The sequence below is a fragment of the Xylocopa sonorina genome, chromosome 5 (assembly GCF_050948175.1).
Source record: "Xylocopa sonorina isolate GNS202 chromosome 5, iyXylSono1_principal, whole genome shotgun sequence".
NCBI classification, from domain to species: domain Eukaryota; kingdom Metazoa; phylum Arthropoda; class Insecta; order Hymenoptera; family Apidae; genus Xylocopa; species Xylocopa sonorina.
In genome coordinates, this window is record NC_135197.1 from 14,172,501 (window position 1) to 14,197,510 (window position 25,010).

Sequence of the window (25,010 nt, forward strand, 5' to 3'; positions counted from 1 at the left end):
ATCGAGAGGAACGCGCTTCGAAGGAGTCTCCTCGACAAGTCGAGGTACCGTCCGAGTACGAAAAAGAAAGGCCTGCCATCGAGTAATTTGTCCCTCGAAGAACGAATACGTCAATTGACTTGCGTCGAGGACCAAGAAGAGGATAACGTATCTCAAAATTCCGTGAAAAGTGATCCGTCCTCGGAACGAGAAGAGGATAGATTGTCAGCCGTGAAAACGTTTCTTCGCGACACGACCATCAACGCCGATAAAATTGCAGCGACGATCGCGACGATACCTATCGCAACCGTCGCTACGAAACTCGATGCATTGCCGTCCGGTGAAGTTGCGACCACGAATGCGACGAGCACGACCACTTCGACTGTTGTTACTCCTTCCTCTGATTATACGAAGCGAAATCCAACAATATCGGCCGGTGGTAGCACGGTTTTAGATAACGCGCAGAGTCACTCGACGTACAAGAAATTGACGGATTTGTTCGTACACAGAAAAAGTACACATTCAAACTTTCCCGATCTCGGCAACCTCAACAACCTGAACAACGGAAAAAATCCCACTACCGTTAAAGATAACCAACAATCGAAAAATTCGAATTATTCTGACACGCGTAGACAATTCTTAGCCAGTCTGGCCCCGTTGTCCTGTGTAACTGTAAATAACACCGATACTCGAGAAGATTACCATAGACATCATTCCAGAATAATAGAAAACGAAAATCACGGTTCAACGATGCCAACCTACGATATGCTTTCACCTTACGATCTGGAACATATCGAAGCAGCTATTCTCGAGAACGATCAACGTGGTTACGTAGCTCCGCCAGATGTTACTAAATGCACGCCGACAACTACCAACAACAGACCCGATATAGGAGACAGTACAACCGATGAATTGTTAGCATTCGTAGAACAGGACAAATTCAGAACAGAGAGGCTTAAACGACGTTACAACGAGATCGAAAATCAGTATAATACGGTAATTATTAATGGTACCAACATCAATCGGGAGCGTGAAAATAACGGGAATCAACCTCGGCTGGGCAACGGTAACGGTAACGGTAACGAAAAAACTGACAGTGGAAATTACGAGAACGACGACGATGAATTGAACGATTACGGATTTAATCGTAGACCATCCGTAACCGGTATTAAACCGCGACAGATTCTGGACAACGATAACACGAGCATACTCTCCTCCTCGTTACCGGCGACTTATTCCTGCGAGAATAACTGCGTTAAAGTCGACAGTCGAATCGCGTTCTACGACGGCGGAACGGTCGACGATTCCGTGTCAAACTCGTTGCCCGTCGTCGGTACCTCGGCCCCTTACGAGCAAGATGCGAATACCATCAACCGAATAAATACGATGCAAAAGCAGATTGACGACATCTATCAGACGATCGTTGAGAATACGAACGTTGTTCCTGATAACCCGTTGGAACGTGAATCGTCGTACATGAAGAACGCGTTCGCCCGGCAACACTCTCGTTCACCGGCGAACGATACGACGGCCACGTTACGATCTTTTTATCAAGACCCAAGAAACGGTCAGCAGTACTCGCACGATCATCAATTGAATGCGCGAACCGCGCGTGGAACCGAGGAAATCGATGGCAGGGGTCCCTACGTGAACGGTCTCTCTGTAAATCTATCTCGACGAAGGGAGGAACCGATCGGAATTACACCTTCGAATTATCGGTGTAACGTAGCGCCCACCACCGTTTATACCGGACTTCCTGCGAACGGCAAATGTTACCGAACCATGTACTTCGTTCCGTACAACGGCCTATCCGATCCGACTTATCAGAACATCCAACGTATTCTCCCATCCCACCCTTCCCCCAGTTACGCGAATCACGTCGAGAGATATCCTTATCCTCGGTCTAACAAGAACGAGCATCGATTGCAACAAATTCAACCGCAATCGCAACCGTTTCAACAACAATTCAGGTATTACCATTCAACTGGGAACCGTTCAATGTCCCCGATATCGAACTTTGTTCAAAACGACGTCCACGCGTCCCCGCCGGTAATTCCAACCTGTCCGCTTACTACTCACTCTTTACCCTCCGATTCCCCGTCGACACCGAATCCGATCGCGTTACAACCAAATCAACAGCCGACCCTGCATCTTCATCTGCACCATCATCAGCAACCGGATGATTTCCGAATTTCTGGCGTTACTTTCTCTTCGGGCCCTCATACGACCGATCACTCGCAACTACAGTTTCATCATCATGCCCAGCACCAACATCATCCGCACCATCGGCATCATCGTCAACCTACCTTTTATCGCTTACCATCCACGATATCCGCTATAACCTCTTCCTCATCGTCCTCTTACACTGTCATAGCACCATCGAGATGCGCCTCGTTCTCTGGTAGCGAAATGGCAACCACCGAAGGCTCTTATCGATTCTACCAACTACATTTAGGACGTACGGTTCTCACGCCTTCCTCTGAATTACAAGCAGCTCAAACCATTTTGTCTTCGTCTACTTCTATTTCGATTCCTTCCAATTCCACGTCCGTTTCCTTTCCATCGTCTCAACCAACTTACTCTTTAGCGTCCACCTTTTCCTCTCTGCCTCAACAAACCTCCAACTTTGTTCAACCGAGTCACATTTCTTCCGACTCTACTACTACCGTTGATCTCGCACCGCCTCTTCAGTCTCTATCCAACAATACCGTCATCTCTACACCGTCCACTACAACCGTTTACTCTTCCTCGACTTGCCGCGTTTTGCCTTCTACATTGTCATCGGCGGCGGCGGCGGCTTCGTCCTCCTCCTCTTCCTCTTCCTCTTCTTCTTCTTCTTCTTCTTCTTCTTCCTCCTCTTCTTTCTCCACCTCCTCGTCTTGTTCCTTCTCTTCTTCGTCTTCCTCTTCCTCTTCATCTTCTTGTTCGTCATCATCTTCTTTGCAAATTCCGTGTTCACCTTCCAAGTTACAGCAGCAACAGCAACAGCAGCAGCAGCAACAACAACAACAACAACAACAACAACAACAACAACAACAACAGATAATGACTACCGAACGAGGAATACCAGAAGGTGCGGCGAGTGCACCCTCTCATGTTTCGCAAACCGGTATTTTACTCGCGACGAATCCTTATGTAACGCATAATTCTAGCAATATCCAAACATTACCGACTCATACGCAAAATTCGATATACTATGCCATGAACGTGTAAAATTTGAGTATCGTAAAAATACGCTACGCATACGTTCCGAGAACAAGTGAGATCTTGTATGGTGTATATGTACACTTGTTCGATGCTCCCTCTTTCTCTCTCTCTCTCTCTCTCTCCCTCTCAATTGAAGCGAATGCGACTCTTATGGACAAATAACTCGGGATTCGTATACTCTCGAGAAACAAACAATGTTTTGTCCCATGATGCACGGCAAGGTTGTTTACGTATGTAATTTTACATATGTAATCGATTCTAGTCACGGCTAGAGGAAGATAAAATACGTACAGGGATATATCGTAGAATATATGAATGGTACATATACATATACCTATGTCAACAAATGTAAGCCAAAGTTAATAACGTTTTCTACGTTTATGGATATGCATAATTTTTACATCTAATTAATGATAATTATTTTCGATAGAACGAATTCAACTTCTGCTGTGGAATTGATAAATGAACCAGAAATTTTGTAAAACGAGGGAAGAAGGGGCGAGAGGCCATTAAGTAAACTGGAAAGATTCGATTCGAACTAATATTTCTTATCGTCTCTCCTGTTTACCGTATTCGTTTCACGTTTACGAGAGAGGATAATAGCAGAGATCTTTATTTACACGTACACATATGGTACTCTCGATTCTTTTTACTATGATGCGGAAAAATTATACACGAGAAAAAGTGTTCAAACATCCTTCTTTACTTTGTAAAGCGCAACAGTTCTCGACAGTATTTACATATGTGTACGCTGTATTTTTGGCGAAGCTGACTGAAAATTACTTCACTGAAAATTACCTATCTTCATTTTCAACACGAAATTGATTGACATTGATTCACACACACACACACACACACACACACACACACACAAAATTTGTTATCAGAAACGGAAAAGCCTTTTCCTTACTGATACACGGATTACGAAACGAAATAATACATCTTATCTCATAAAAAATACATGAAACATTTCGTCGAGGATGAATTTGGATATGCGCATCGTCTTAGGAATATTTACGATGAAAGCGCGACCTAATATTAGGAATAAAGTATTATTATGTTAGAGCGTAGAATGTAAAAAATAACATTCGGATTCGAATGTTATTACCAGTTTTAATCCAAAGTTAGAAACCAAACTTTTATGGCGAACGGCCAAATTTCTGAGCAGGTTTTACATGTAATATAGTTTACGTAATTATTCCATAATATCGTCGTGAACAAGTATATGTAAATAAAGCTTTAATCACTCATCGAATGTTTACTCATTTCTCTATTACTTATCTATCTAAAAATATAATTCCAGTTTCAACAAACTATGAAAAGTATGCTTTCAATAGTAAAACTAACTAAATATCTTTTTTAAACTGATTTATTAAAAAATTCACACTACTAATTTTGTCAATAAAAACGTCTTACATATTAAATAGAAGAATGTTGTACAGCTATTTTTGATACGAAATTCACGTAGATGTTCATTGTCGTGATAGATGATTACACAATTTTCACCGTGTGATCGTCAAAAGGTACCGATGCTGCAGTGAATCGGTTTAAGCAAAAACCACTCATCAATTATCTTTCATCGATAAAACCGGTCGACGAAAGGGTACACACGTGTACATATATGTATATGAATACGTACATACATACACGTAAACACGCGGTGTACACGTAGACATGTACACTAGACTGTTTTTTTGTACATACACAAAATGCTTGTTTCCCACTCTTTTCTTTAGGAATTTTTTCATTCGAGTCGAGCGTAGATCGAGCAAGTCGGAAACGAAAGATGGATCGTATCGATAATCAAAGGTATCGGAACGATCATTAGTCGAAAATATTCTCGTACGCGCTGTACTCGCACACGCGGTGAACTCGCACAGTCATCGTTCGGACAGCGCTAATTAATTTTATTAGAAGGTGTTAGTTGCGCTCTACAATACGATACATCGTCTTCTTCTGACTGGTTCCGGTGGCTCTAACGCTGCTAAAATTGCTTCGTCGAATACATTTTTTAAGCCTTTCTAAAAGACCAACGATACAATGTGCCAATTAATGGAAATGCCTGGAAAATTTTCCTCCAACCAGAGACATACCTGTGTAAGAGCGCTGCATTCCACATACTTGACCGCCTTCAATTCCTTGGCAAGTTTCTCACCTTGCTCCGCCGATATAGGCTTTTGTTTGTTCTTTGCAAGTTTCTCGATAGTAGCTGCGTCGTCTCTTAAATCGATTTGCGTACCAACCAATAAGAACGGGGTCTTTTGACAATGATGAGTTATTTCTGGAACCCACTGATAAGAAATTTCTAATTTATGCAAACAATAGTCTCGTCCATTAATGGAATTGCACGATGGATACGTGAAATCTATCGGCATACCTTCTCTTTCACGTTTTCAAAAGAGGACGGCGACACAACCGAAAAGCAAACGAGAAACACATCGGTTTGAGGATAACTCAATGGACGTAGCCGGTCGTAATCTTCCTGACCTTTGAATAAACGATTAATGCTTAACTAATGGTAACCAGAACGACCAGCGATCAGATTTCAAACGCTTAACAAATGAATCGGTCGAGTTTTCTTCTAGATTCGTGTGAAAAAAATGTTTGGTGTACTTTAACAAAACTTACAGAAGGGATTGACAATTACCTGCTGTATCGAACAACCCTAATGTATACGGTTCCCCGCCGATCATAACAGTTACAGCGTAATTGTCAAATACTGTTGGAACATATTCAGACGGAAACTTATTGGTTGTATATGATATCAACAGACAAGTTTTACCTACTGCGCCGTCCCCAACTACAACACATTTAATTGTCTGCATTTTTCCCTTCTTTCTAGACGTAGAACAGTTCTGCGGAGGAGAGAGAATAATATATTACTACAGACAGACTATAATCCAATACACAGGAAACCTTTCTTACGCTTTAACGATAACTTTTAAACAGTCTTCTCGTTCGGTTTCACAATCGTCCGTCTTTGTTCAGTCTCAGTCCAGTCTCGTTGAATTCTCTCGTTTCTCGTCGTGTCCCATTACATTCCCGTCACGTTCAATTACGTTCCGTAACGTTTCGTCGTCGTACACGTGTACCTTTATCTGGTCAAAGTAAAACCACCGATACGTTCGAAATTCAACTATTTTATCACCGCGAGCAAAGTATTCAAAGAGAGAAAAAAACAAGAAAGGAAAAATATATATATGTATATATGTATATATGTATACGTATACACACGCACGCGCGCGCGCACACACGCACCCTCACACACATATCTATATATATATGTATATATATATATATATAGATATATATATATATATATATATATAAAATGCGTGCGTGCGTGTGCGTTATATACGCCGTCGCCGATTCGCAAACGAGTCCATTCAATTGCATAGGTAGGTATATAGATCTGGTGTAAAATAATTGTTTTTTCAGATCGCCATTTTTTCTGTTTCACCAATTACATTGGCTTCTCTTGCGAAAGAATATGATACGACTAGACGAATAAATGTATCCGGTAGTATCCTTCATGGTTTTGACCCGCGATAGGATAGAAAAGGTCTCATCGATGAACGAAATGTACAAAATTTAACTTAAGAAACACTCACAAGTAACTGGGCGTCGACAACACGCTTTACTGTCACAAATTTTTCAAACAAGTATAGAAGGTTGACGACTCGCCAATTCGTGGATGCAGCATAGAACCGCCATCTACAACGCTTTCTTCTGCAGGCTGCTTCGAATCGCCCAATTGGAAATTGCTTCGATCCAGTGCTGTCATTTCTAATTGGCAAATACGGCCCGTTCTCGGCCGTAATTTGTTTAACAGTTAACAGAGGTCGTTGTCGAGCACGTCTAGTCGAGTACCTAATCGTCGTCAACTTGATCCACTTGCTTACAACGGTGCTGCGAGACGTCCGTTCACAGTTACTTTTAACGAACGTTACGATGGGTTTACCAAAGGTGTATTTCGATGTAGCCGCTGATGATAAACCGTTAGGTCGTATAGTGATGGAATTGCGAGCAGATGTAGTGCCGAGAACGGCAGAAAATTTTCGCGCACTTTGTACAGGGGAAAAAGGTTTTGGTTATAAAGGAAGTACCTTTCATCGAGTTATTCCAAAGTTTATGTGCCAAGGTGGTGATTTCACTAATCATAATGGTACAGGAGGAAAATCGATTTATGGCGAGAAATTTGAAGATGAAAATTTTGAATTGAAACACACCGGACCAGGAATATTATCCATGGCTAATTCCGGCCCTAATACCAATGGGTCCCAGTTTTTCTTAACCACCATAAAAACCGCTTGGTTGGATAACAAACACGTAGTTTTCGGTTCTGTGGTCGACGGTATGGGCGTGGTAAAAAAGATTGAAAGCTACGGCTCTCAGAGTGGGAAAACGCATCAAAAGATTATAATTACCAATTGCGGCCAACTTTGAACCAGTTTAATCCGACTGTTTGTTTCTAACGTACAGTTTATATATTTCCTTAATTACATTTTCCCATCTATATTTATAATGTACCGATAATGTACAAGGAAAATACATCAGCCGTTTATTAAACGACTCTCTGTTTATAATGTTCTAGTTAAACTCTGTTTCCGTCCAAGCAGAATTTGACTATATTTCTTGGATATATTGTACGCAGATAGATACATTGAACAAGGTACGTCCTAAATAGAGGCAATCGTATATTGCCAAATAGTTTAGATTCGCAAATAGTTTAAAAGTAGACATAAAATATCTGTCTGCGAATAAACAGACAAACAAACAAATAAACAAATATACATACATACATACATACATACATACATATATACATGGCATAGCGTGCACCGACACACACGTGTGCATACACTTGCATCGTCGTACGTTGAATAGAATCTTATCAATTATTTAAGAGTCGAATTATTTATGAGCACGCAACATGTTCATCGGTTATCGATCGGTGTTAGATCGGCGTTCGAACGATACAGGAACGCTTCGGATATCGTTCTCATTCGAGAAGGAAGTCGCAAGAAGAAAATAGGCCGCCATTGGTCGACATCAGTCAACGCACATCGGCAAATTAACCACGAAGAACATATTGAGCTCGAGAATGGAAGCGAATACCAAGAAAATTACATACATTATTAGACAAGCTATTCCAACGGATCTGGTCAATTTAAATTTGCAAACTAACAGAGACAAATAAAGCACAGTAAGAGTAGAAAATAACGATATCGAACTGTAAACCAATCCCTGGGAATTGATCGTTACGTAATGGTTGTTGGGTATCGTTGGAAAGAATGCTGCTTTTAACAGCCAAGGTAATCCAAGACAAAGTAATACGTCGAACACGTTTGAACCGATCGAATTACTTATGCCCATCGCTCCGTGACCTGAAAATATGAAAATTATCGTAGATCATGGTATGATATTATTAGATTAACCTATCAGTTACGAATATACATAGAATAACGTACGTGTAAGTAATTCGGCGATAGTATTATCTTGGATTCTTTACGATCGATTCTTCGACCGGAATAGTTTCGTTGAAATGTTAATGGCTAAAAAGACGATAATTACCTTGATTCGCAACGATTACACTCGATACAGCCTCCGGTACGCTCATTCCTGCTGCGAGGAATGTCAATCCCATTATGGAGTCGGGAATCCTGAATGTATCGCCTGAAAAATACCAATCGGTCGAACAATAACGGTTTCACGGTATTCGAACGCAATCAACAAGAAGAAGAAAAGTACGCGTACCGATCACAGTGATAACCCATCCGACTATGTACGAAGTAATTGCTATCCACATAATGCACATGATGAAAGTAAGGGGATACCAAGATTTCATAGTGTTTCTTCTACAGTCGGGAATCGTGATGAGAAGCACAAAATTGATCGGCCATGTGAGCAACCACCAAACCCGTTCGCATACCGAATTCGGCCAATTCGTCATGTTTACGATATCAACTGGAAATAAAATGCACATTTTGTTTATCTAAAGAGGAACAAGTCCGAAGAAAGGGAGCCGTGCCCTTTACCGTTTTTCGACGTCACTTACGCGCTTCATCCTCCTCACACGATTCCATCAAATTCAAATCCGTACTCTTACACGCGTCTGAAACAAACGATTCCATTCTTGCACCGACAATTTAATTTAATATGCATGCGACAAAAAAATAAATACCGTTTGAAATCAGGGGGCTCTGTTCGGACAGATTTTTGTACTTATCCCTTGTGCCTAGCGCGCTCTTCAAGCATCGGTGTATACTTCGATCGAAGCACATTGCTAAAAAGACATTTCTTTGTTACATTAAGAGTATATTAAACGCGACAGACGACAAGTTTCACTCGGATTCGGTTCCATAGACGTACCCAAAATGTATAAAACGTACGAGAGAACAAGAATCAATGCTTCGTACCACTCGATGCGACCGTCCCGCAAGGTTAAAATTAACAGAAGCACTGTGATCGCGTACGCGACAGTGTCTCGAGTTACGGGCCACCTTTCGAGGTTCAGTACCTGTAAAGAAATCCCCCGTTCTCTCTGATATCGTTTTCTTTTCAAATAAACACCTTCTACTACTAATTGCATTTACTACTACCTGGTTAGCGAATAATCCGCAACAAGCTGGTACAGCTAATATATTGAAAACCGCGGAGCCAACGATCGTACCGACGCCCAGATCTCCTTCCGTGACAAAAGTTCCTACGATATTGATGAACAGTTCCGGGCTGGAGCTAGCCGCTGCCATAATTGTCGCACCCGCGACATCCTCCGTCATGTTGATCACTGAAAATCCCCAATTATATAATATATTATATTTATATTTCAATATAGAATATCAAGACAGTAAAATGTTGCCACGTACCGTGGCAAATTTTTTTAATCGATGGCACAAAAAAGTCATCGCAAACGATAGCGAGTAACAGGAACATGTAAATCGCTAGAACGAAATGTACAGCCACGAGTCCCGACTGCCTTTGCTGTCGCGTAAGGCCATCGGACGGAAATTCGTTGATCGTCGGAGGTGTACAGTTGTCGTATGTTCCAGGTGCTTTCGGTTCACTGGTAATAGATCCAATTTGTAACAGTTTCCGATGTCCTTGCGAGAACAAAAATTACATTTATTCCATTTATATTATATATATATATATACATATAATAACAACGACCACTATATAGTGATTTCTATATTCGTATATCCTTTACGTGAAAGGGAGAACTTACGCGTATCCATAGGATTAATCGCACTTGCCGTGTTATTTGGAACAAACGTAATCGCTAACGTATTTACGGTAATTAAATATATCGTTGGAACAAAAATCATGCAGAGTATCTTGTAGCCTATCGTTCGTCTGTGTCTTCTCTCTGCCATCTCTAATCTCGAATATTTATATAAGATCTCAATATCTCTTAATTAAGCGTCGAAACAAAAGTTTTCCAGCAGTCGAGTCAACGATGCGACTTGCCGTTTCATACGATAAATACTAATTTTGATTCGCCAAGTCGAACAGTAGTAAGTACCGCATCGATGTTTTTCGTTTACGAGCATTATCGGCTTTAACATTACACAGATAAGATAGTACACAAAGCGAATCAAGACATCCCTTTACTGATAATCCAACAGCAGGAGTGTTCCTGTGCTATTCAGAGAACAGAACTAATTAAATATCTAACCGGTAATCGATGGGAACAACATTCGGCGGTCTTATGCTACAAATTTAACACGCGGCCCACTCTCTCTGCTTTTTCTATTAAGTCCATTTATATTTTATATGTATATGTACATATACGTATGTGTATGATTTCTGTACGTACATTTAGTTGGCACTTTTTTCTTTATCTTTTCCCTCGGACCACCTTCGTTCTTACTTAAAACTACCAGCAATTTCTTTTATCTGTGCGGGCGCGCGCGCACCACCGAGCGCGCGTTACTTTTTCACAACGCTAGCTTAACAATCGACGATGGATGAAAAAATAATGAAAACGTGGAAAGAGACAGATCGAAAAACTGATTTACGAGGAATAAGCGAGGCAAAGCGGGTGAAAACAGAGGTGTAGGTACGGTACGGCGTTCAATTTTCAAGGGAGCCATAACGGCGATTAGCGCGATGACGATTTCGCATTTTGACCGCGGCCACGATTCAGCGGGCGCGATGCGCGAGAGTTGAGAAGAGAAGAGTTAGAGGGAGGGGCGATTCCAACAAACGCTGCCGGACTTCGGAGTAGTTGTTAATGTAGTATATGTGTGACAACGGGATTGACAACATGGATACGTCTGACTTAGGAGGAGGTTCGTTCAAATATATTTCGAATATTAGCAGAAATCGATGCTTTTCACGGTAGAACAACTTCAAAAGCGGGGAGAGAGAGAAGGGGTGTGTTTCGATTACGGTGAAAGATAGAAGGAGAGAATGTTATAAGAATGGAAATTAAAGTATCGAATAAGGAGGAGGAGACGTAGGAAGAGAAGGAGCAGGAGGAGGTGGAGGAAGTCGAGGAGGAGGAAGGTGGTGAAAGAGAAGGAGGAGGAGGAATAGCAGGGTGACTAGCATAAGCATTAGCACCAGCACCAGCAACAACAACAACAACAACAACAACAACAACAACAACAACAACAACAGCAACAACAACAACTGTAACTACAACTGCAACTGCAACTTCAACAACAATAACAGCAAATGAAACAACTGCTACTGCAACAGCAATGGCAACAGATCAAAGAGTAGAAGAATATAACAAGTCTATGAAACTAAGAAGAGAATACAATGAAGGAGAGTGGAGGATGAAACGAAGCAAGAATCAGGATGGGGTGGAAAATGAGACAGATCAAATGATAGGAGCACGAGGAATGGAAGCATAAATAAGAGAAATCGAACGAATCAAAGATGGAGAATTTTTGAAAAAATTGTGCACACCAGTTGAGTCATCGATTCAAATTATGTTTACGCGTGTGTCGTGTGGTGTTGCATGTCGCGCAACGATACTTGTGTTTTAAGGCTTGATGATGATGATGATGAATATTATTATTATTATTATTATTATTATTATTATTATTATTATTATTATTATTGTTATTATTATTATTATTATGGAGCGATACGGACGAAATATTTTTAATCGAAAAGCTCCGCGCCCGGATCAGTGTTTTATCGAATTAATTTCCACAGGACGATTTGTAAGAGTTCCGTGATCTTTATTACGAGGACAGAAACTTATGGCCGCCTATTACAGCGCACGCGTTACTTAAAAATTTTCAGAGCAATTTGATCGGTCAACAAATTGAATCTTCTCTCTCTCTCTCTCTGGCTATTTTTTTCTCGCTCTTGCTTACTCAATCGCTCGCTGACCTCTTGCTCTTCTCTCCGACCTCTATGTTACCTGCCCTATTACCTTCTCGTATATGCATTTTCTTTGCCTATCTTTATTACGCTTCCATCTCGCATCTCGCATTATTATTATTACTATTATCATTAATATTATTATTATTATTATTATTATTATTATTATTATTATTATTGTTATATATAGGATAGATAAAATGCATTTGCATGCCTTGTTACACTTTGGAGCATAGAGTGCTGTTTTGTTTAAATTCGTCAACTGCCGCGGTCGTGACAAGGATTGGAAACGTAGTTCTTACGTAGGATTATAAAAAAAGGAAAAAAAAAAGAGTTACAACGTATCTGTTTAATTAACCGATTTCACACGTGATAACGCGGCGAAATGGAACGAAAAGATGAATGATAGCGGAGAGTTTATAATTTTAAAAAGTCACGAGACTGGTAACATTGTGAAAAGGAATTTTGTACACAACAAGAGCCATTAGCTTGCAACCCCGCTCGCATTTCCCGCTTGTGCAAATCGCGCGATAAAATCTGTCATTTTTTCAAATTGTACATAAAAAGCACACATACAACGTTTAACAGCTAATGGTTAACGAGAAGAGCTAACCAGATAAATGAATTATAAATTCTGTACAATGCACCGTAGTACACGATAGCTCTTTTTCCCAAAGATAAAATCACACAACCAGCTGCTGCAGAAACTTGTTGCAAACAGTTTTCGGAAAAGGATTCTCGGATGATTCCAAGCTAATCGACAATTGATAATTTAATAATGAACGGCCGAGCCGATAGTGATGGTTTGTTTCGAACGAGATGAAACCGTTCGGCACCGAACGCTCGAGCCACGTTATATCTAGTTTATACGACGTACATTAGACATGAATGGCATCTCCTCTGCCAACTTGAATGAGAGCAATTTAACTTCTTTAGGTTGCTTAATCGGTAGGAAGTCACATCAACTGCACAGCTGTGTAACCTGTACAAGACACCAATACGAGCACCGTTTGCTTCATTACGTCGGCTCTAAGAAACCATAGGAGACGAATTACCAACATCTAATTAACTAAGAACGAAACCGAGTAAACGAAGATGTTGCGTCCAAGTTTTAAAGGATTTGCCTCTCTGACCCGCGTATGTCCACCGCCATGGGATAATATGCCTCTACGATCGAACAACGAAAATCTAGGCGTACATGCATACATCGGAAAGGATAAACGGCAGATCCGTGAAAGGAGAACGTTTTCACTTTTCCTTACAATTTTTTTTTTTATCTCTACTCTTCATCTCGTTACACTTTTATTTCGATTATGCGTTCGATGCTAGAATAACCAGAGGAAGAATGCGTGCGAATGCGAACCTGTCATTCTTATAAAAACGTTACAGTATTCTATACATATATGTATCTATAACCGTATATAAGAAATAGGAAATTGAATCACGTACACGCACTGCCTAAATCAACAGTTATCAGTATCTGTTGTTCGACGAATAAAAACCATCCAACAAGTAATCATTTGTTCGAGATTGGTTATCTATGGATGCGTTACCGTTGCGGAAATTCTAATCGTATTAAAAAGTATCCTGGGAATGATTTAGCTAGCGAGTAATACATAAAATTTTTAATGCAATTTTAAAAGCTGAGCAAGTGAAAAATTCAAGTGAAAGCGCGGCAGTAGCGCTCTTATAGTCCGCGTACATTCTGAATAGAATAATGTAACAATTTACGTTGGCGGGCATAGCACTTGCCCATGTCAATTATCTATAATTATTAAACAGCATATTCAGTAGTTATCATCGCTGTTGCCATGTCATGGCCATCGCTAATCTTTAGAGTGAGAGTGAGAAATTTGACAAAGAAAGAAAGAAAGAGATTCGAGGTGGAAAGTTCAGTGAACTGATTATAGGGTATTTGTGATCACTGTAACTGTCACAGAGCGAACGCAGCCAATTATCCTGATTCGTAATCACCAAATGGAGCGTGTATTCGTGACGTTTGTAAACCAACTGTGTTACACCAATCGTGCAAGGTCGTCGAGAAACTTATGTAACTGCTCGGGGATTTGGGCCCAAAATCCTGTATACGTAGAACTTGAAATTCGGAAGTCGACGATTATTACTAATTACTACAGTAGACTAAGATCTTTATCACATTTATTTCAGGTCCAAATTGTACACCCGCAGCGATAGAAGATTTCCCGCACGATCTTTTCGACGAGAAACAGAGGCAGGGCGGAGGTGTCGTGGTACACGTGATCGTTTCGCTTTACCTGTTTATCGCACTAGCGGTAGTGTGCGACAAATTTTTTGTTCCCGCCGTCGAGAAGATATGTCACGGTAAGAAATAATGTCTCTCTCAACCGGAAAGAATTCCCTCCAGAATGGTTTCGATTTCAGCGCTTTCGATGTCCAAGGACGTAGCGGGCGCTACCTTTATGGCTGCGGCAACTTCGGCGCCGGAATTGTTCGTAAACGCGATCGGCACGTTTATCACCGAAGGTGACATCGGCGTCGGCACAATAGTAGGCTCGGCTGTATTCAATATTCTCGCGGTACCAGCTTGCTGTGGTATCGGTGCCGGAATGGTAAGTTGCCTCGATCCGAATAGTCTTTGCGCGCTGGATTTCCTAATTGGTGCTTCGTTACCTAAATGATTCCCGTAAAATAATCCCGTATATGTACACATACGGTATCGTATGGTGTATTTTACTTGAAGCGATCGGGCACCGCGTCTATGTACACACATATAATATGTATTATGCAATTGAAACAACGATATTTGGTACTGGTTGCTCGGATACGTACAGGTAGTTCCTCTGGATTGGTGGCCGGTTAGCAGAGATTGTCTCGCCTATGGCGTTACAGTTGCCATTCTGATATGTATCATACACGACGAGCGAGTAGAATGGTACGAAGCGTTAACGCTAGTGCTACTGTACATCGTATACATCGCCGTCATGTATTGGGACAAATCGTTTCAGCGATGCACGCGATTCCGTGCGCATAACGCTGATCAATCGTTATCGGACGACCATCGGCACGTGACAGGTAACGATTTTATTTTAAACTAATTCCACTTACCACTAGAACTCCCCATAGAAATGTCTGTATCTTTTTAGAAGGCAGCACGGAAATTCACATGGCTAGACCGGACAAAGTGCAACCCACCGGTGAACAAGCCGAGCACATAGACGTACCGTTACAAAATGGAGGGACCAAGACTCAAGAAGAGAATCCTGATCCCAGTGAGTAACCGCGAAACCGAAATCCCGACACGTTGCAGAAATACACCGTGTTTCTACTCTTTTTCTACTCTACAGACTACGAATACGAATTACTGGTCTGGCCGGCACGAGCCGGGTGGATAAGAAAAACGGCCTGGGTCATGACCTGGCCGATTCATTTGATTTTCATGTGCACGATACCGGATTGCGAGAAACCGCGATTCAAAAATTGGTTCCCAATCACGTTTCTCATGTGTATCATCTGGATCGGATCGTTGAGCTACGTTGTCGCATGGATGATCACCATAATCGGTAAATTGGACATTGTGACGCGCGCAAAATTCTTTGTTCAGGCAAATTCAGCCACGTCACGTTCACGTTCTTCTAGGTGACACTCTGAAAATACCCGACTCCGTGATGGGCATCACTTTCCTCGCCGCCGGTACCAGCGTCCCGGAAGCTGTGTCGAGCGTAATAGTAGCGAAACAAGGTAACGTACATTTCACAAATCGACCCACACGCCTTCGCCCGTATGATCGAACGATAGGTTTCAACTTTCAGGGCACGGATCGATGGGTATCAGCAACTCGATAGGCTCGAATACATTCGACATATTGTTATGTCTCGGTCTGCCTTGGTTAATTAAATCTTCGTTCTCACCGACGCAACCCGGGAGACACTACATCAGTATTAATTCCGGTGGTCTCGAGTACAGCGCTATATCGTTGTTGTCGACGTTGATGTTACTTTATATCGCTTTCGCTTCGAACAAGTTTCAACTCGATAGAAAAGTTGGTCGTGCATGTTTATGTATGTACGCGGTGTTCCTCATATTAGCCTCGTTGATAGAACTCAACGTATTCTTCAGGGTAAATTTGCCCACGTGTCAGAGGACGGTCAAGTGATCCGAAATCGAAAGTAGAGTTGCTTAATGATATCCGATACGGTGTTTAGCTGACGATCCTTCGTACGTTCTATCGAACTTGCGACCAACATTGTGGACCGAAGAATGCTGTTCTTTTCTTTTTTTTTCTATTTTTATATTACACCAAACCATTATTCACACCCCGAGGCTCCGCCAACCCGCGCTGTCTTCTTCTTTGGCTCTTGTACCTTTCACCCTGTCCATACGCTCTCCTTCCTATCCCCTCATATTATTATATATACACTTTAACCCTCGGGCTCACGGCCTCCGCCGAAACCGCCGTCGTACATGGTACGCGCCGGCGTTTCATCGTTTCTCTCATCTACATCCCTCCTATTCTTTCTCTCACGCTATCGTCCCGTTATTTCATTCACCGCGAACGAAACGTCTCCAATTGTTAACGTCGTTTAACGAATTTCGAGCGTTGAGAAAAACCAAAAGAAAAAAAGGAAAAAAAATAAGAGAGAAAAAGAAAACAAAAAACACTGTTTTAGCAAACAAAAGTTGATTATATTCTAAAGAAGGGCAGACCGTTTACCTTAAAAAAGGTAAAAAAGACAAAGAGAATAATATATACCGCGTTTCGTGAAGAAAGTACTATGCGCGAAAGTAGGTACACGACCGATGGAACGATAGCGTAGAAAAGACTGCCGGCTTCTACAGACATTTCATTTCGCGTATTGTACACGAAAGATCGAAGAAACATTCGTTTCGATAATCGGTTATTGTTGCGGAGCACCACGAGAATTGATTATCGAAATGGACGAGTGAAACGCAGAAATTATCTCGATAATTACGCGCCGAAATTAATTTGTATATTTAGGTATATAATCTAAGAACTTAACACGTGTTTAATAAAGTACTGTAATAAGTTATTAAAATAGAATAATCCAATAATTACAATTCCATTCCCTTCCTGTTCTATGCCGTCTATCGCCATTCGAATAATTGCGAAATGAACTCCCGGTAACAACTAGCGGATCGCCGTTGATGGGTTGACATAAATGACGATCAAGTAACCGTATAAACGGCGAACGAAATGCAACGTTTCGGCTGTTTCCGAGGTTGCAATGCATTCGTGTGTTGGCAGTTCTAATCAATGCTTTCGAGACCTTTGGCACGATTTCAACGCAGGAGTCGATCTGCGAATCCGAGAAGAGAACAAGAGCGTCACGCGGCGCAGATTCGTTTCAGCAAGGAACAGAAACACGTCGGAACAGATAGCAAGTTGCAGATTTCCCATCATGTAAGTACGCAAAACGATACGACAATGGCCACTGGTGGCTGTGTCAGCGAGTCTGGTGTTCGAAAGTTCTAAACAACCGGGTTTACGTCGGTACCTTCGTAACATTTCAGAAAGCGAACGATCGTTCGTCGAATGCGTGGAAAACGATTCGATCGGGGGGGAGGGGGGGGGGGGGGGATAAGCCCTGGCTAGCTGTTCTCGAACCGAATGTCGTTCACGATTCTCGCAAAGAACGCGCGTCTAACTACAATAGTAGGCACGCCGCGCGCGCGCGCTCTCTAGTGTCTTCCCGTACGCGAATGCAACGAATGCCGCGATTTACAATGCCGACACTAATAATACGAAGAAAGGTGGAAAAGGCTAGTAACGAGGAATGGATCACCGTGCCGTGTCAGGTGGCAGTAGGTCGAGCGTCTATTAGGTCGCTAGGTCGCCACAATGTGGGCGACAATAAACGGTTCAGGAAGGGGTCAGCTGCTGCACGTCACCACGCTGGATCCGCAATGCGGCGCTGTCGCGAACACTGTTACCGTCACATTTTCCATCTATCGGCAGATTCCTTGCATACAGTTGCCGACAACAACAGCAATACTGTTGCACCAGTAGCAGATTGCGGTAACAGGAGCAGCAGTAACAGTAATTATGTATCATACTCGATGTAAAGTACTCTAGAAAGATTTCTATCATCCAACGGATTAGATTTGGTTCGAATTTCCTCTCGTCTCGAGAGAAGAACCTGTAACGGGGAACACGGGAAGGCAGAGTAGAGGAGGGTTGGTCGTTTGTTGGAAATTAATTATGAAAAGATTAGATGGTAAATAAAATAAAATAGTCGATTCGGGATTTAAACGGTAAGACGGTCGTCGGACATCGGGTATGAACGAACAATTCCAGGAGAGGCTCGATGCGGCAAATGCGGCGAATGCGCTGAATGCGTTGAATGCGACATAGCTAACGTCATGCGCTCTGAAAACCACCGCAACCCCCTGACGAAAGAACGATAGTAGGGGATACGGTAGCGGCGCGATGTCGGTGGTGAGAACGCGAGCGTCGAATGCGCACGCGCGACCCACAACTACGTACATAGATGCTCGTAGAGGAACGAAGCGCAAACGCAGCCACGCACGCTCCTAGCTTGCGCCGAAAAGGAGGGAGTCGCAGTGTGTCCAAGTTGTGCAGTGTTGCTTACCACGTAGGGGGTATAACACTCGCCGACTATACAATAGGATTCGAACATTTTCACAATCTTTTCGTTCCACGTTTCGGTGTTTTTCATTTCTCAACGTTTCTTCTCTCTTTGCTGTTCTTCACCGAATCAATCTCAAAATCGAACCAAATCTACGACTCAAGATCGATTATTCTCTCTCTAATGGAGTAAATTTCGGTACCGTACACTGCGAGAAATGTCATGTATTTCAAACCGAACGGCAATGAAAACGAGGATAGTGTCGAGATAATTCGCCCCGATTGTTTCACCTATACGTGGTAGAGAACGCGGAGATCGATTTAAAATTGCGTTGCGCGATTAACAAGTACAACTGCGATTAAAATTTCAATCCATTTAGTAAACGTAAACCAAAGTTACAGACATCGGTCGGAAACAATGAACAAAACAAGAACCACTGGAGCCTATTATCCAATTAATGTTATATATCAATTCAACTCACCAAGTTACCAGTTGGACCAGTGAATTGTACGCGAAAAGTGGCTTTTCAGAGACTCACGGTTTGTTACTATCGTTTCGGAGTTAACAATCTTATCGCGCTCTGCCTTCATTCCGCCAGCACAATCGTACCACATATCGATACTCATATCGACTACCGTTCGTTTTTACGTAACCACGACTACGACGACTACGACGACGACGACGACGACGACGACGACGACGACGACGACGACGACGACGACGACGACGCCTACGTGTAACTTGTACAGAAAAGAAAAGAAAAAAAAAGAAAAGACATTTCCATTCATAATGTTCGAACGTTGTGATCGAACCAGCTAAAGAACGTTCTACAAAACGTCCCGATATCACGTAATCGACCCTGATGTCCCTTACCAATGTGTACGTGTATGTGTATGCGTGTGCGTACGTGTGCGCGTGACTGTTTGGTGCCTAAATCCTACGTTGAAATGAAAAAAAACTAGTGCCTATACAACGTACATATATCGTGCGCAATAATTGCATAAATCAAATGCTGTGACCCGAAAGAACCGACCCGACGACTCGTCGAATCGCATCGTCTCGCGTTGCGAATCCAGTGATACCAGTGATAATCGAGGGAGATTCGATATACGTATTCCATTTCATATCCTCTTGTTACAGTTGTTATATATTTAATTCTCTCTAACGTAAATAAATATTTTCTAATTACGATATAAATAATATCGGTCGATCGATCGATCGATCACCGGAAAGTGTATAAAACAATGTGAATTGAATCGATTCATCGAGGAACAGAGAGACGTTGAATTGAGGAAAGAAAAAAAATCACGCTCTACGGAAATGGATGGTATAACTTCCCTTGGGTTCGCTCTCACTTTGTTTATTTGATCCGAGCTGAATCCTTTCGCTATCGCGTAGTTTCGAAATTTCGCTTTTTTTAGAAGACATTCCAGTTTTTGTTGTACATACACCGAACATACACAACAGCAATGTCACGTTTAATGTTGTGCAACCTCGGTAATACGTCCACGGCAGGAAATGATACAAATAACAATGCGAATACGAACAGTAGCATGGAGGACGATGACTACTATCCGCTGCCTACAATTTATCGGTAAGTAAACTGTCCGTCCGTAAGGTACCGTTTGTTTTCTTATGCCCTCTGTGCCTCTCATCATTTCACGTTCGGAACACGTCCGGAAACTCGTTCGCGATGCGACAAGAGAATTGTTATCGCACCAGCTAGCATGGAACCTGAATATTTTAATCGTAATCGTAAATACCATCATCCCTTGGTGAAAATAATTTACAATTTATCTCATCATGGGACCCTGAACCCCCTAATCTTTTACAATATCACGTTGCTTGTTTCTCCTCTCCTTTCGTTGCTTCGCATCTGTGTACCCGCATATGTACGCGAATACTGCAATGTGTACGATTTTTTTCTACGACTGATATTGACTATCACCTATATCATTTACAGATTACCCTCTGAAACTCTCCACCAGAATACACATTACCCTCTGCCACTTTGTTGTAGAACAATATATCACGTGTCATTTAAGAAACAGTAGGCGTAAGTAGCCGTACCAGAACATCTTTTCAATATTGAAAACGAAATATCTCCGAAATCAATGGTTTTCTAATATATGTGTGTGTGTGTGTGTGTGTGTGTGTGTGTGTTCGCGCGCGCGCGCGCGCGCGAGTGCGTTTATGTGTATGTATGTATGTAATTTATTTGTAACAAAGGTCGAGTAACGTCGATTATTGCATTGGAAAATTTACGATTCCATTTTAAACGATTACTCGCGCTAGGGAATCGATTTTTAATGACCAAGCTGTGACTTTTTTCTCGACCTAAAACAGCGAAACTTGACACAAAATGACACGACACAAATGTTTAGTTGCAAATATTTACGTTGTCGTATCGAGCTTTCGATCGATCATGCCCTATTAATACTCTGTGTACTTTATACGCGCAGCTGCCGTGCACCTATAGCGAGTCTGGATTGCATGGAAGAATTCAACGGCGGCGGTGGCGGCGGCGGTGGCGGTGGCGGTGGCGGCGGCGGTGGCGGTGGCGTGGACTCTGGTGTACACTGCAGTAATACCGCTGGAACGAAGGAACAGCTACTGACTAACTGCATTGCCGCTCAAGCACAACGCTTGCAGCACCCTTCGCCAGGTATTCGCTACCGCAACTTGGGCAAAAGCGGTCTACGTGTTTCCAATGTTGGATTAGGTACGCTGGATGTTCTCCCCCACTTTCATAGAAATGAACAAAATCGCGGTTACCCATTCATTTTATTTTACTTCAGTGTATGCTTTATTTATATCTATCCTTTTTCGAGTAGTTGTGCCAGTAGTCTGCCGCATATTTTCTATACTTTCGTCTGCGACACACGCAACTATTTCTCTTCCTTTCTCCTTCCCACTTCTATCTGTACCTGTTCTATCGTTCTTATACTTATCGATGCAACTTTAAATATCTACCAGAGTTGGCATGCAAGCTTTTAACTCACGCTTACACGACATTAGCCAACACGTTTTATACGATAGACAACAATTTCTAATCGAGCAGCGAATAAACAAAAGCCATTGCAACGCGTGTTTAGTGGTCATATTCGTTGTTGTTGCTATTATGGCTGTTATTTGTTGTCGTTGCTGTTACAAAGTCAAGTATAGAAACCAATACAAACCATTAAGCCACCAAAGGCTTAATTTCACCACGAACTTGCAACAAGTTGCAGTAATACTGCATTGACATAAGTGGGTAAAGATTTATCGGGTGGTAAATAGTTGCGTTTAAAACGAAAGAAACAAGAGAGGTTTAACGATTACGTATGTATTCGTTGTTGTAGGTAAGTATGCTCGTATATTTTGCGGTGGATTGATTTCAGGATTGATCTTGATCGCTTTCGTTAACTCTTTCGTTGCTTTTTCAAAGTACGAAATTTCTAGATTCAAAAACGTTTCACCCGGACGTAAGAATTGCGGATATTTCGTTAATGTGTTTGTATAAACGCATAAAACCCTCACTCTCAGTCGCTCGCGACTCGTTCCTTTGCTCCCTCCGTTAACGAATTTTATCGAATGACCTTGCATTGTAGGTAGCTGAAGCCGTCTAACACTGCCGGCAAGAAATGTACAGTGCATACTGGTTAAAAAAGAATAGCAAGAATGACCTCGAGGTCCCTGAAGGTACTCCTATTCTTACAGAAAAATAATCATTTGCAGGCTATGGCGTCTCCGATAGCATACAAAATTTCGAATGTTTTTCTATCTCTAGAAATTTAATAGGTAAGGTCCGTACACAAGTATATATATAACATATATGTCGGCGATAAGAACGGTAGGTGATAGAGGGACAAGCCCAGCATCCGTTCGCGATCGATATCGATGAAAACTAATTAATTCCCATCCGATTGTTTAGCCGATGAAGCAGCAGACATGGTGCGTAGCAACGAGTTAATGAAATTTTTCGTTCTACGCGTTCTAGGTACATGGACTACTTTTGGCATCGGCGGCTGCGGTAACGAGGAAACAGCCGAAGCTGTAGTCGCGCTAGCCTACGACAGTGGCATAAACGTTTTCGACTTGAGCGAAGCTCACAGCGGTCACAGAGCGGAAATACAGTTTGGCCGAATTTTATTACGTCGTGCTTGGAATCGTTCGAGTTACGTTGTTACAACCAAGATATATTGGAATACCAAGTGAGTATCACGCATGGTCATATGGCCGAGTAAAACATTTATACGAAAAAGAACGCCCAATCCGATATACGTAAATAAATGCGAACGAACGCTTGAATAGTTCCATGTTGTTAAATCGCCAAACGCGGCGCGATCGATAATGCGCAAATCGAATGTGTATCCAGGTACTCATGAAAGTTAATCGCAGGGCAGATGGTCGTGGACTGTCACGTAAACACATTATCGAATCGGTGCAAGCCTCCTTAGTCAGGTTACAACTATCGTACATTGACATTGTGATGATTCATAAAGTAGATCCAATGTGTCCTATGGAAGGTACGTTCTCCGTTTACAATAAATACCACGTTATATGCTTTCGATTGTATACGTAATATATCATAATTTCGGTGTGTAGTTTCTACCACGTTTCTATCAACGTTTCGTTCTAGAAATAGTACGTGCTATGAACTACGTGATAAGCAAAGGGTGGGTAATGTACTGGGGGACATCACGTTGGACCCCCGTTGAAATAATGGAAGCTTACACGAACTGCCGACAATTTAACTGCGTAACACCGATCGTAGAACAAGCCGAGTATCATCTATTTTATAGGGAAAAACCAGAGCTTTACATGCCGGAACTGTACAATAAAATCGGTAATTAATATCCTCGGATCACACTCTATCCAGTTACCAACGCTGTTCGCGAGTTCTATTCGTTAGTTGCGTACGTTTGCGAAATAAAATTTACTTTGTCGCTGCTTACCATAGGTGTTGGTCTAATGGCGTGGTCCACGGTCACGATCGGTATGGTTTCCTCGAAACCAGAAGACTACGGAGTCTCATTTTTATCGAGATCCTCCTACAAGGTAACAGAACATTTCTTTGTAGAAGAATTGGCAATTTCGCGATATCGTAATGTCGCACAACGGCAACGCGGCGGGAGGTAGGAAGACGACTCTTATCACCGCCGACTAACAGCCGCAACGTTTACAATTTCAGAATAAATATTCATCGTTCAGTTGGACAGAAGACGAAACGCAATCCCTATACAAAGAAGTACGTAGTAACCGTAAAGTAGCGCAACAAATTTTCTGCTATATCTATACGCGCAGGTATACGTAATGTTGTTTCAGCAGGAATACGGGTGGAAAGAAAAATCGGGCGACGACGAAACACGAAAATATTCAGACAAACTACGAGACGTTTGCGCGCTAGCCGAACGACTCGGTTGCTCTTTCGGACAGTTGGCTATCGCCTGGTCTTTAAAGAACGAAAGTGTCCAGTGCCTTCTCCTCGGTGCGTCGAACATAGATCAGCTATACGAGAGTCTTCAAAGCTTACAGGTATCGTAATCTTTTCAGCTTGGCTAATTGGCTAGTTTAATTCTATTTTGAACGCTTCACCTAGCTTTCGTGCCTTTAGCTAATACCAAAACTGAACGCCAACATAATGAACGAAATCGAGAGGATTCTTGATAACAAGCCGTCGCGGCCGCCGATGATTTCGACACTGGCGCTCAGATGACAATCAATTTGCCCCCACGGAAGTGGTGGGGGCTCCCTAGAGGATGGAGGTAGCCCGAAAAGCGAGGGTGCCAACAGCCAAGATCAAGAGCAGACCAAAGAGCTAACCGGCAAACTACCATTTTGCGAGATACAATGAGAAAGCACGTCGGCGCGTTCCCCTACATTTTTTGTGCGCACTTGCTCGACTTTGCTCCGGTC

General features: G+C 42.1%; 6 protein-coding genes across 9 annotated transcripts in view; 4 read left to right on the forward strand and 2 right to left on the reverse strand.

The window, feature by feature from the left end:
• The window catches only part of LOC143424078 (uncharacterized), a 5,333-nt gene extending 2,128 nt beyond the window's left edge, over positions 1-3,205 (forward strand). Inside the window, exon 3 of the mRNA XM_076895885.1 lies at positions 1-3,205. This exon is cut by the window's left edge and continues 452 nt beyond it. Coding sequence (XP_076752000.1) covers positions 1-3,192 — 3,192 coding nt within the window. The 3' untranslated portion in view covers positions 3,193-3,205.
• A 1,334-nt stretch (positions 3,206-4,539) lies between these two features.
• LOC143423446 (cdc42 homolog) lies at positions 4,540-6,866 on the reverse strand. 2 transcript variants are annotated; one of them, XM_076894806.1, is made up of 5 exons: positions 6,798-6,866; positions 5,834-6,041; positions 5,564-5,673; positions 5,280-5,477; positions 4,540-5,203 (listed from the first exon to the last, which is right to left on the reverse strand). In XM_076894806.1, exons 2-5 carry the CDS (start codon positions 6,009-6,011, stop codon positions 5,198-5,200), a joined length of 492 nt encoding a protein of 163 aa, XP_076750921.1. In that variant the 5' UTR covers positions 6,012-6,041; positions 6,798-6,866; the 3' UTR covers positions 4,540-5,197. The 2 variants fall into 2 exon arrangements, with proteins under 2 accessions (XP_076750921.1, XP_076750920.1); XM_076894805.1 differs by having other exon boundaries at positions 4,540-5,207.
• A 237-nt stretch (positions 6,867-7,103) lies between these two features.
• Positions 7,104-7,672, forward strand: LOC143423448 (peptidyl-prolyl cis-trans isomerase). The gene has a single exon (XM_076894808.1). It carries the CDS (start codon positions 7,138-7,140, stop codon positions 7,630-7,632), a length of 495 nt encoding a protein of 164 aa, XP_076750923.1. The 5' UTR covers positions 7,104-7,137; the 3' UTR covers positions 7,633-7,672.
• Positions 7,673-8,028: 356 nt separating this feature from the next.
• On the reverse strand, positions 8,029-10,572 carry LOC143423490 (sodium/potassium/calcium exchanger 3). The gene is made up of 9 exons (XM_076894867.1): positions 10,415-10,572; positions 10,056-10,289; positions 9,789-9,976; positions 9,559-9,706; positions 9,371-9,472; positions 9,245-9,301; positions 8,944-9,153; positions 8,761-8,862; positions 8,029-8,573 (listed from the first exon to the last, which is right to left on the reverse strand). The coding sequence occupies exons 1-9, from the start codon at positions 10,560-10,562 to the stop codon at positions 8,239-8,241; spliced, it is 1,524 nt and encodes a 507-aa protein (XP_076750982.1). The 5' UTR covers positions 10,563-10,572; the 3' UTR covers positions 8,029-8,238.
• A 766-nt stretch (positions 10,573-11,338) lies between these two features.
• Positions 11,339-16,940, forward strand: Zyd (sodium/potassium/calcium exchanger zydeco). Its single transcript, XM_076894782.1, has 8 exons — positions 11,339-11,480; positions 14,695-14,868; positions 14,929-15,116; positions 15,339-15,579; positions 15,651-15,776; positions 15,852-16,067; positions 16,144-16,245; positions 16,317-16,940. The coding sequence occupies exons 1-8, from the start codon at positions 11,432-11,434 to the stop codon at positions 16,658-16,660; spliced, it is 1,440 nt and encodes a 479-aa protein (XP_076750897.1). The 5' UTR covers positions 11,339-11,431; the 3' UTR covers positions 16,661-16,940.
• A 3,482-nt stretch (positions 16,941-20,422) lies between these two features.
• Positions 20,423-24,954, forward strand: Hk (potassium voltage-gated channel subfamily A regulatory beta subunit hyperkinetic). 3 transcript variants are annotated; one of them, XM_076894784.1, is made up of 9 exons: positions 20,423-20,706; positions 21,575-21,834; positions 23,092-23,305; positions 23,493-23,620; positions 23,734-23,940; positions 24,055-24,152; positions 24,286-24,342; positions 24,420-24,629; positions 24,709-24,954. In XM_076894784.1, the coding sequence occupies exons 1-9, from the start codon at positions 20,582-20,584 to the stop codon at positions 24,808-24,810; spliced, it is 1,401 nt and encodes a 466-aa protein (XP_076750899.1). In that variant the 5' UTR covers positions 20,423-20,581; the 3' UTR covers positions 24,811-24,954. The 3 variants fall into 3 exon arrangements, with proteins under 3 accessions (XP_076750899.1, XP_076750900.1, XP_076750901.1); XM_076894785.1 differs by having other exon boundaries at positions 24,423-24,629; XM_076894786.1 differs by having other exon boundaries at positions 21,575-21,777.
• Positions 24,955-25,010: the final 56 nt, after the last annotated feature.

Coding starts and splice junctions, on each gene's coding strand:
- LOC143423446 (XM_076894805.1), bottom strand. CDS start 6,011: ATGCAGACAATTAAATGTGTTGTAGTTGGGGACGGCGCAGTAGGTAAA. Junction 5,674..5,833: donor AGGGTTGTTCGATACAGCAG/GTAATTGTCAAT, acceptor GTTTATTCAAAG/GTCAGGAAGATTACGACCGG. Junction 5,478..5,563: donor TTGAAAACGTGAAAGAGAAG/GTATGCCGATAG, acceptor ATTTCTTATCAG/TGGGTTCCAGAAATAACTCA.
- LOC143423448 (XM_076894808.1), top strand. CDS start 7,138: ATGGGTTTACCAAAGGTGTATTTCGATGTAGCCGCTGATGATAAACCG.
- LOC143423490 (XM_076894867.1), bottom strand. CDS start 10,562: ATGGCAGAGAGAAGACACAGACGAACGATAGGCTACAAGATACTCTGC. Junction 9,473..9,558: donor GTACGTTTTATACATTTTGG/GTACGTCTATGG, acceptor ATGTCTTTTTAG/CAATGTGCTTCGATCGAAGT. Junction 8,574..8,760: donor TGTAATCGTTGCGAATCAAG/GTAATTATCGTC, acceptor TCATATTTTCAG/GTCACGGAGCGATGGGCATA.
- Zyd (XM_076894782.1), top strand. CDS start 11,432: ATGTGTGACAACGGGATTGACAACATGGATACGTCTGACTTAGGAGGA. Junction 14,869..14,928: donor CGTCGAGAAGATATGTCACG/GTAAGAAATAAT, acceptor TTTCGATTTCAG/CGCTTTCGATGTCCAAGGAC. Junction 15,117..15,338: donor GTGGTATCGGTGCCGGAATG/GTAAGTTGCCTC, acceptor GGATACGTACAG/GTAGTTCCTCTGGATTGGTG.
- Hk (XM_076894784.1), top strand. CDS start 20,582: ATGTCACGTTTAATGTTGTGCAACCTCGGTAATACGTCCACGGCAGGA. Junction 21,835..23,091: donor TGTTTCCAATGTTGGATTAG/GTACGCTGGATG, acceptor TACGCGTTCTAG/GTACATGGACTACTTTTGGC. Junction 23,941..24,054: donor GGAACTGTACAATAAAATCG/GTAATTAATATC, acceptor TGCTTACCATAG/GTGTTGGTCTAATGGCGTGG.